Genomic DNA, 11,425 nt, shown 5'->3' with positions numbered 1-11,425 from the left:
AAGTCCTTAAAAGTGGTCAGAAGTTATCTGTAATTATTTGACCCAGTCTTTTAAGAACTTGAGAGTCATAATCTTCATGGCTTGTAAGAGTGAACATACCTATTTAAAAATCATGTACTGTTTTAACCAGCTGTGTGCAGAACACGTTGAAAGGCAGGGACTAGTTCTTACCACTTTTCTATCACCTGGATGAAAGTTGGCTGGTTTGGGTCCTTTTAAATTTATTTAAAAAGTGTGATTTTCCACAAAAATATTAATAATTATTGATGTATAATATGTCTTGAAGGCCTTAGACTGAGGACAGGGCTGGTGCTGCTGTATCAGGGAAAGCGCCTGAGGGATACCCACAAGGGGACTGGTCGGATTTATTTCCCATGGAAGTGGGCACCAAGGAGTTTCTAAGACCAGCTCTGATTACATACAAATACACAGAAAGACAATCCTAAAGACAATTCTACAGAAAAGACACTTTGTAGGATTTTTCTCACACCTTAGCCAACATTCACCGTGAATATTATTTTAAATTGTCAACTTCCATGATTCTAGGAGCCACATTGGTCATATGAACCCAGCCCAGCATCTTCCAAGCTACAAATCCAATCTGTACACCACACTGCATGTGTTTGTCAAAAACCTGTTGGGATCAGCATGGGGTTCAGCACAAATCTTTTTTTCCCCTCCCTTCCCTGTCAAGCTTTCTGGGGGAAAAAGGTTTTCTGTAACTGGGCAGAAGAATCGAGGATGGTGAACCGATACTCTGAGAACTTACCTCTCTGGTGTTATGACACTTAAAATATTAAACTCCTTATACAAAATTGGCTATAGATGACATTAAAACTTGCTATCCTATTAAAAACTGTAATACATTTAAAATAACTATTATATGAATTTATATTTTAATATTTTAAATGACATATGAGGCATTACAAAATTATTTTAAATACAAGCATGTAATTAAAGCGATTATTATTACAAAATGTTTTTTATAATGCTATTCTTGGCAAAAGAAAAGTGTTTACCCTCATTGAAGAATGTTGAGTACCATATTTTGGAAACCATGTCAAGCATCATGATAATGATATTAAGGTTCAATGTGTCCTATAGAACTGCTAAATATTCATCTAAACCATAGTGTCTATTTTTTAAAAAGTCTTAATTCTATTTTCACTTTAAAAAACTTGGAAGCTGAAGAGGAAAGCAAACAAACTTTTGAAGCAGATGAAACTCATTTTTTAATCACCATAATTTAGAGTTCAGTCTTTCCATCTGTTCTTTAAAAATAGTAACTACCCTCCTCCCACCATTTTGTTTTGTACCGTGGAAACAAAATAGTCCCAAGCAACTTCTTTAAATCAGTGTTCCACCCTTTACTAGTCATAGGAAAGGCAAATGTTGAAAGGGGAGACAGGGTGTATTGTGCCAGCCTGTAGTTGGTGGCAGTTGGTGATATATTATCTATATTTCTCCTGCAAAATTACAACCAAAGTTGTGAAATGAGGCAATTGGCTGTCAAGGCATCACTAAGAATGTCTAGTTGGTTTCACAAGAGGGAGGTCATAATACTTTTGTGGACTACATACCACAGTTAATATAGTGGCCCTGCAAATTATTCATAACTGAGAGGCCACATTTTAAATTCAATGACAGTACCTAATTATACACCATTTACATATCACTATCTGCCCATGCTCTGTAGCTTCAGCTTCACTGGAGAGGACACTCCAGCGTCATCGCAAGATGTCGATTCAACACGGGAGGAGACAGATACCGTGTTACTCCCGAGTCGGACTGCACAGCCATTCTCGGCGGTGCAGACAGACTCTTAAGAAGCTACACCATCGTCTCTCGAGACGGACGGCTGCCGGTGGCTACGGCTACATATCACTATCTGAGCCTTTGAAATAGTAGGAACATATAATGGTTTTCAGAATGTCTTGTAGATCAAAAGAACATATTTTCAAGTGTTCACTTAAAAAAAAAAAAGTATGACAAAGTTTGAAGTAATAGGTTAACTTTGTCCATTGTTACTAGAACTTCCAAAGGGAATAAAAGAATCAAGATTCTCTATGTCTACCTTTAATTCAGGATAAAATGGCTAAAGGAACCCTAAGAGGAACAATTAACCCTCCTCAGAGTCCTCTTTAGGACCTGGTGTTTCTCTCCTTTCCTCAAAGAAATAGAAACAACTGCTGATATTCTTCAAAATATGAAATTACTTTGCACAAATAACCCTACCAGCACAGGGTTTTATTGTAACTAATTTGAGTAAGAAATCAATATTGGCATAGGATCAAGCCTTTGTTGTTTAGCTTTAGGAGAGAAGAGCACCATCAGAAGCATTTGGAATTTCACATGAGAGCTATGGGAGTTTCAAATGGTTGCACTTAAGATAAAAATCTTGACCCTTGGGGAAATAATGGTGACTTGGCCTTGACAACTAAGCACAGGTTGCCTCATCCTTTTCCTGCTGTCTTCTACCTAATAGCTGGGTAATGTGTTAAACTGGTTTTTTTGACTTTCCAGAACAATATCTGATTAGCAAATAGCACAATTCAGTGACATTTAGCAGTATGCAAATTCCAGACACTGCAATCATGAACACTGTGAAGACAGTCTTTTCTGTGGGCCTGGAAACAAAGCAGTCCACTGTATTGGGACAAGGCCAGGCATTACATTTCACCAAACGCTGCATGGAGAATCCATCATACATGATGTAGAAGACGTACATGAAGACAGCTTCAAAGACGACCCGGAAGAAGATGCTGCTGGTATAGGTCCACCACAATGACCCTTCAATTCGGACCTTCTGGCTTTTGATCTCTTCAATGTCTTTAAATTCACTCTTTATCTCTCCCTTAATGAACTTCCTTTTCTTCTCATGTCTGCGATAGGCCACATGCATGGCCACCAAGAGAGCTGGCGTGGACACGAAGATCAACTGAAGGGCCCAGAGCCGGATGTGAGAGATTGGGAAGTAGTGATCATAGCATACGTTTTTGCACCCAGGCTGCAGAGTGTTGCAGACAAAGTCAGCCTGCTCATCTCCCCACACTTCCTTTGCAGCTACAACCAGGATCATGATGCGAAAAATGAAAAGGACGGTGAGCCAGATTTTTCCAATACTGGTGGAGTGTTTATTGACACCCCCCAGAATAGTCTGCAAAGTGCTCCAATCCATCCTCTCTGGGCAATTCGCACTGGAAAAGACAAAATGAACAGAGAGTTCTCTGAGTCTTAGGTAAGTAAGCACCCTTAAATCTCTTCCTGAGCAAATATCAGTTCTTACGAAGCTTCACCCAAATGGTGAAAACCAAACCAATTTAGTTTGTCATAGGATTAAGAAGATAGTTCCCAAACCACCTTAAACTTATTGTGTATGTTTTCCCCAATAAAGAGAGCAGCTTAGTCTCCTGAGTAATTCACCCAATTTTTTTATAAAATCCTTACCTGACAGTATGGTTATTGATTTGAGAGAGAGAAAAAAAACCATCAATGTGAGAAACATTAATTGGTTGCTCTTATGCATGCCCTGACCTGGGATGATTGAACCTGCACACTTTTGGTATATGGGACGAAGCTCTAGCCAACTGAGCCACCTAGCCAGGGCCTCAATCTTTAGCCCATAAAAAAAATTGGGGGAGCGGGGGGGCACCACAAACAAAAGGTCTCCTAACATAAAGGCATAATCAGTGCTGATTGACCCTCTGCAGACACTCTAAGCCCTGGACAAGCCGCATTCAACTGTTAAAGTTGCACTTGCTTTTTAACCTCACTCTATCAATGGGACTGAGACTAGCCTGGCCACCTTGCTGTAAAGGCCAATAGGCCATGCATACCTGCAGAACCATTCTTCTTAAACTATCTCAATGAATTGTCATGGACTTGGATGTAGCAGTGAAAGGTTTGTTACCAAAGGTAAAATTCACATTTGAGGCACTGCATGTTAAAATTTCACAAAGGGTCTTACTTCGATATGAAAAGGAGCAAGTTGGAAACTTTATGTCCATAACGAAAAGGCAGTACACTCAGAGATTTTTTTGTGTATGAATGGTCTGTGTATGGACGGTGGTCTTCACTGTCATGCTGAACTGATGGCTATCTGTTTTGATATAGTGTTGCAACTGCACATTTTTGTTGTGGGCTATGGTTTTAATTTACAAGTGTTTCTAAGGAGGCACATTATGAAAAATTACAGAAAATTTAACTCAGTGATTCCCAGTGACACCCCAGAAGGTGATGTCACTGTGTTGAATACTGAAGTTCAGAATTAAAGTTTGCTGGAGTAATGTACATATTAATGAAAAGAGACTTGAAGCCAGTGGATTAATCTGCCATGAGCCAGTAGCCTTCTCTTCATCCTAGGATATGAACTGTATCCATTTATTCATAGTGACACTCCATCTGTCTCAATCAGCCCCTCTTCTAGACAAGATTCCACTTTCCCACAATCCTGATGAGCAATCTATTTTCCATCCCTTATATGCTGGCAGTGTACCCTTCTTCTTAAAAGTATAATGCTCTCCTCATTTTGAGCAAGTTGGGTCCTGTTTCCTCCACGGACTTCCTAAGCAGGCTTATCACTGAGCTTCATCTCAGGTGGGGACACCAAGGTCTGGCTGATGCCATTCGATGCCACCATGATCAGGGCAGTCATGGGCACAAAAGTTGTGTAAGCTTGAAATGTACTTGAGAAACATTTAGCCTTACTTAGCTTGAAAAAGACAAGCATCATTGGGAAAAAAAAAAAAAAAAAAACAGCAGTTCAGTCGGGGTTCAGCCCTGACCCTTTAAATACAGGCTGTCTGGAGGTCCTCCTAGGGGCATCCTGCTGAAGGTTCCACAGTCTAGTCCTGTTTGACAGGAGAAGCAAAATTCATAGTCTAACCAAATTGTTTTATGGAATTACAGTCCAGTTCTCCATGGGCATTAAGTGGGAACAGGACATTTGCAGAAATAAGCTGTCCATGGTACATGTGGCTAAATATTGAGGGGCAGTCAAGGGGGCTTATTATGCCTTTGTCCTCTTCCAAAGTACTGAACATGGACCCCACACTCATAAACCAATCCAATCACCATCAGCCAAAAAAACTACAGTGAGTTCTATATAGTTGTTGTGGCTGCAACCCCATGTTTGTAGATCCTTTCAGGAAAAGGAGCAAATTAAAATTTAACCCCCAAGTGGGATAGGGTAACAGGTCAAGATGGACTAACCCAGCAGGGTGAAACCGGTGGGGAGCTGCTGTCCTGCCCTTCCTGACCCGGCCCACACCAGCCTGCCATTGTTTTGTGCTCTGTCGGAGGCGGGTTCTGTTCTTCAGGGAAGGCATAGGTTTCAGAAAAGGCAAAAGCAATTCTTTACCCTTAACTTCTCAATCCCTCCTTTTTCCCTGACAGACCTTGACCAGCTGCCTCCACAGAGTACCCCACCCCTCTCATGGGTGTCTAATTATGACTGACTTAGCACGTGAATTTTTAAACGACTCAAAGGTCAAATAGGGAAATGGCTGGCACCACACATCTGCGACAGAATCCCAAGTAAATGGTAATACATGTCCAAATGTCAGAAGGCTGGGCGTCACGCACTGATTAGGCTTATGTCCCTCTCCCTCCAGGAGCAGAAGGGCTTATGCAACAGCCCTAAGGAACGTTTCTCAGCCTCATGCAGCCTTTCAGCTGGAAAATGCCACCTGGAAACGAAGGCTCTCAAGATTGTTCAGGAAAAAGAAGCGAGGAAACTGTGTCTCAGGCTCAGGCTACGGTGTCCTGTTGGCAGGGTCGGTAGTCCTGACTCGCAATGGTTACCTCCTCCAGGCAGTACTCCTGCTTAACAAATGGAACCCAGCTTTCTTTCCATCACAGCCTTCGGCCAATTAAACATTCCTGGTGGTGGCAGATTAGACCTTACCCGAGGAACAGTATCGACGACCATCAGTTGCGATGCGGGTTACCTGTCCCCGGCCCCCTCCTCCACAGCGCGGGGGTTCCTATCGGTCACCGTGCTGGTGTCACCACATCCCCTCCCCGCAATGTACTGGCTCCAATTTTGGAACTCGGCGGAAGACACTCTCCACAAGTTCTCCCCTGACACCAGCCTGTTGCCCGAGGTCCGCTGTCGCGACTGCCCGGGACAGGGAATGGCAGGGGCCTTAGCGCGCGCGGAGTCCACCCGGGGTATCCGATCCGGATCCCGCAGCCGCGGCCATGCCAGGTCGTCTCCCCGTCCAGGTCCCAGAGCGCCCGTACCCGGGGACCTTACCCCACCGGGTCCACAGTCCCCGGACGTCCTAGGCCTCCAGTTCGCGCCGGTTCCTCCTCACCCCGCTCCCTGGTAACCTCTGCTCCCCCTGTCCCGAGACGCCTAGAGTCGGGCGCCAGCCTCACTGCTGTGACCAGGGCGATCTGGTAGGGCATGCTCACCTGCTGCGAGAGGGCTTGAGGGCTTTGGTGGCGGCGGGGGGCACTCGCGTGGGTCCTGGCGGGTCCTGGGTGGTCCTGGCCCGGCCACGTCCGTGCTCGCTGAGCGCAGGGTGCCACCGCCTGGCAGAGAGTCCGGGCAGCAGGTCACCGGCACCTGTGCTCTGCGGCACCTGCGGCTCCAGTGGCGCCTTTTAACTGCGCCTCACACCCCGCCTCCTCCGCGCGCTCCGTAGAAAGCCCCGGAGAGGGCGGCTCTTCGCTGCGCGGGGCCCCCAGCGCTTGGGCGGGGCGCACGGGTTCCCGCCTCCCTTTAGAGCCTCCCAAGCCCTGGAGATCCCAGGACCCCCAGTGTCCCCAGGCCGCCCTCCCTGCTCCCTGCCCCAGACCCTCCTCAGTGGCCAGGCCAGCCCCCAGAGTTTAGGGGGTGGGGCCAAAGGATAGTTGCTGTTACTGTTATTTCTCTTGGGCTTCTTTCAATAGTACTATTATTGTATTTGAAGCTCGGCTTTAATTTAAAAAATAATTATGAGAGCAACAGGCATTCCCAATGATATGAAGATTAAAGTTCAGGCCACCGAGGATCCGTGTCTCTGTGAAGTTGCTCAGGGCAGGTTCCCTCCTGGGAACTTGGGGACAGAGGGGGTGAGAAAGTGGCGTCACCAGCGCTGGCCAAGTCCAGGCTTCTTTCAATCCCCAAAAACCTCACAGGCGGGCTCAATAACCGCCTCCTTGAATTCCCCATTTGATTCGGTCACTTTCAACAACACATCTAGGGCTGGGGTTGGAGGCGGGCAGGTGGGTGAGCCTGGCTTCGCCCAGGGTCCTGGACCCGCACTTCACCCCTCCTCGCCCTGCCCGCTTCCTCATTTAACAGTTGAGAAGTCTCAAGGAGGTGGGTGGCTCAATTTGGGGTGGAGGAGGCCTAGATTATTAGGAAAGGAATAAAAGGACAAATGAAGCCTATGACCCTCCTGCCCCTGCACACTCCCCACAAAGGGGGCTCAGTGCTAGGGCTTCTGGTTGGGTATTTTAACGTCTTGAGACGCAGATGACAGAGAGAGGGTATTCACAAAGCAAATGGATGGAGAACTGAAGTTGCATGAGCAGGCCATGTTGGAAACATCACGCGGGGCCTCGGGGGTACCCTGTGCCTGCTTTGGAGCAGCCATAGTGAGGTGCAGCCGGCTCGCTCTCACGGTGGGCTTCTCTTGGGTCCCGTTGTATGTTAACCAAAGATGATGATTCATCCTGATGGGGCAGATCTGGCCCATCATTGCCACCATGAGCGTGAGGGTTTTGACTTTTCCTTGTAAAACTGGCACCCATCAAAAGCCAGCTTGATCCGGTCTTGTACTGGTGCATCTGAGACTTGTCCTATGGTCACCACCCTTCCTTCCAGCTCTAAGTCTTCGTTTTTAAGGGTGTATCTATTCCTGAAGAGACAAAGCCCACAGCTGCCCAGCCCTGCTTGGGCCATCTGAAAGATATGCTCATTCGACTGTTTAGAAATGACAAGGCTAAGCTGGGTGGAGTGGAGACACTCTGGCCTGGGCACACCTTCGGATGCTGTGAAAGGTGGCTCCGTGGGCGGTGGGGGGCTGGCTGTGGGGCCCTCCCTTTAGTCATTTGGCGCATGGCTGTTCAGGAGTCTGTTACAGTCCTGGTGGGTTGGAGTGAAGGGAGGAGCCAATGTAGGAAGCCAGCTGGTGAAGATATCTTGCAGATTGAAAGCTGACTCACTTTCTCCACTGATAAATCTCACCTTAATGTCTTTATCATGATTACAGGGTGCTGTTCATCTGCCTTTTCCTCGTTTCCCTTTATTCTCCTGATTTGCATAATTAGTATGTGTTATTGGCTAATTGTGTGTCCTAGCCATTCTGTATTTTAGGATATACAGCTCTACAATTCAGCACCTGGTTTTACTCTGTTGTGTGTGGTTTTTTTCTGTGTGTATGTGCTGGTGTTTTCTTCCTAACCAGATTTGGATTCTTTTAGGGCAGAAGATCTCATATATATATGTGTATATTTGTGTGTGTGTGTGTGTGTCCTCAGATTAGAGGAGAAAAAGGTGAGGAAAGATAGAAAAAAAGGGTTTCAAGCTTGGAAATCTGAAGTTATCTGCAAATAAGCTTTGACAGATACACAATTACACAGATTACAGCATATATATATATATATATATATATATATATATAAACACATATATATGTATATCCTCACCTGAGGATATGCTCATTGATCTTAGAGTGAAAGGAAGGGAGAGAAAGAGACAGAAACATCACTGTGAGAGGAACATTGATTGGCTGCCTCCTGTAAGCTCCAGACCCAGGGACTGAACCTAGGTACATGCCCTGGCTGAGAATTTAACCCACAACCTTTTGGTGTATGGGATGACGCTCCAAACAACTGAGCTGCTGGCTAGGGCACAAACTAATATTTTTATAAATCTTGTAATTATTTTGTGAAGACTACAATCATATTTGTGCACTGTTTTGGTTAAAAGCGTTATTTTATTAAGTGTAAACATTGAGAATAAGCCTTAATTTTGTTGCCCTGTTTTCACCCATCTTCATCTTTTAATGTACCAGCCCCTGCCCTGTGCTCCTTCCAGCGGTCCCAGCACCCCCACACGGAGGTGTCCAGGGCTGCCAGCTGCGTGATGGGCACAACCTCGGTCTTACTTGTAGGTACTGAACAACGTAAGAGTTTTTGACTTGGCTTTATAGGAAAAAACAACTCTGATGCCTCCTGGATAGGTAGTGGATGAAGCTGACAGAGGACTCTCAATTCCCAGGGAAGACTGAACACTTATCAAGTGACTATTGATAATTAATTGACAAGGATCTGTTACAGCCACACCTTGTCACTTCAGAGTGTCAGAGGTACATATAACTAATATTTTCATGTACATGTGTAGTAGCAAGTAAGTAAATCCCAGGTGTTTATAAGTGAGCTTTCATGCAGATATTTAAAGTGATGCAGTTGTCAGGTCATAAGGTAAAATGCTAATGGTTAAAGCTATTTGGTACTTTGATTTGACAGTTGTTTTATAAATAAACCCAAAAGAAAGAAGCTGCTATGGCTCTAGAAGCCAGTGGGAGACAAATCCTATTTCTTAACCTATTTAATAAAGGATTGCTTTCCAGCTGCCTAATAAGGCAGGCTTTTGCATTCCTCCAGGAAAGGTGCTCTGCATGTACACAAAAAATGTCTTAGTTACGCTTCTGACTCACAAATCATACGTAGGTGAGAGCAGAAAATGTCTCAAGACAAGAAGAGACTTGTGAGAGAATGGAAGGCCCTATTCTAACACTTGGCAGTTTTAGAGCAAGTTAGGTCCTTTGAATCTCTCTTAGCTGTTAGTTATTAACATCATTAGCTATTGGTTTACACCCATCTTCTTGACTTTGCTGTTGAACTATTAATCATATTAATAATTGATTTAAAAATTAGTTCTCCTCAAAATGGCAGTGGGAAACTGAAGATGGAAAGAACTCCTGGCATCTCTGAGTAGTTAATAACAACTTACAAGTGATTAATAAGGCAGGAGTGGCCTAAGTGTGATCATTTTTTATTTTTGTGATAGTTATTACAGGAAAACAGCATTTCACTGTTATTTCTCTCTGCATAATTGACTCACATCCTCACTTATGGGTCCTGAAAATTGTTCATGTCAAATCACTTAAGGAAAAAAATTTGTTATATCCATATAGTTAAAAAGAAAAACAAAAAACAAAAGACTTTCACAATTTAATAGTTCTCTGCACTTTTAAATTAAAGACATCTCATAAAAATTCCACCTTTTGAGTTGCTACTAAAACTGTTGCAAGCCTTTCCATTTTCCACTTTCTAGTCTTGTATCACAAATAAAATATCTTGGGGAAGTTTGGGTTGCTGGGCACATCTCAGTTGCAAGCCAAGGGTAAATTAAGCCCGTGTCCTTGGCTTTAAAGCATAAGCATATGCTCTTTTACAAATATTTAAGCAGACTATGAAGAAATTATAAAGTTTCTCGAAATGTGTTTGTGTCAAAAGCACATTTCAGCCAGAAATGAATGCAAAGCTGTAACTGCCTAGGCAAACTGAAAGTGAAAATGCATTTCCATTGAATATAAAATTTAAATTCCATAAGCTATGATGGCCTGTCAAAATAGAAACTCTGTATCCTTCACTAACAACAGAATATATTTCTACATTTTAGTTTGTATTACAGACTGAAGAGCTTTTAGAATAAGTTATGAATTGCTTTAGTAAATGAAAATTATAGGCATAGGTTTGAAAAGGGACTATAAAACAATGATTCCTTGGTTACAGGATTTGATAGACTACCGCAGCTTTTCGTAATGTGCTAGTCTAGAATGTCCTGAATTTAAATTTGTCACTCTCTGGAAACCACAGATTACAAGGTCAGATTGATGTTCCCTGACTTGGATATGAAGTCCCTAGAATTTAGAACTGGGTTTGTGTGTTAGCTATTCATCTAAACTTCTTCTTAAATTGTTTCAGAGCTGTTTCTACTTTGGGGGAAAAAAACACATTTTGATGTGGAGACTTCTCTGATTTAATCTTACCCTTAAAAAAAAAAAAATCTCTGCCAGGAAGATTTTTAAAAGGCACTTGCAATACCCAGAGGTTACAGTAGATGGCACTGGGCAGACTTGTTTTTGTAAAATGCACATCGTGGGAGGATAGTGGAATAACAATGGATGATCTTTTCTTCTAGGGTTGCTTGTTTCAACTTCATTAGTAGGATAGGACATAAATTTCTATCCATTTTCTCCCAAAATTAAATGAGATAGAATAAGATAGAAAATGTCAGAAAGCATTGCTCCTAGTAAGGGTTAAGTAATGTTACATGAAATGTTTGTTTCGTGTATGTGTTTTCATACGTACCTGTGCACTGAACCCAATGTAAAATGTACTTTCCCCTTTTATCTCCCTCAAAAAAGGTCAGAAATCCCCTTTTGTATTCCATTCTCAGGGCAACAGACATAACACAGTGGCC

The 11,425-nt window shown here is 43.5% G+C and overlaps 1 protein-coding gene across 1 annotated transcript; it reads right to left on the bottom strand.

Moving 5' to 3' along the window:
- Nucleotides 1-1,881: 1,881 nt before the first annotated feature.
- Nucleotides 1,882-6,615, bottom strand: GJB2 (gap junction protein beta 2). The gene is made up of 2 exons (XM_090275683.1): nt 6,418-6,615; nt 1,882-3,197 (listed from the first exon to the last, which is right to left on the bottom strand). Exon 2 carries the CDS (start codon nt 3,176-3,178, stop codon nt 2,498-2,500), a length of 681 nt encoding a protein of 226 aa, XP_090131809.1. The 5' UTR covers nt 3,179-3,197; nt 6,418-6,615; the 3' UTR covers nt 1,882-2,497.
- Nucleotides 6,616-11,425: the final 4,810 nt, after the last annotated feature.

The sequence above is a fragment of the Furipterus horrens genome, unplaced genomic scaffold (assembly GCF_987537825.1).
Source record: "Furipterus horrens unplaced genomic scaffold, mFurHor1.1.pri manual_scaffold_4, whole genome shotgun sequence".
NCBI classification, from domain to species: Eukaryota; Metazoa; Chordata; class Mammalia; order Chiroptera; family Furipteridae; genus Furipterus; species Furipterus horrens.
Note: the sequence above shows the minus strand (reverse complement) of the source record. Positions and strands in the feature narration are given on the sequence as shown.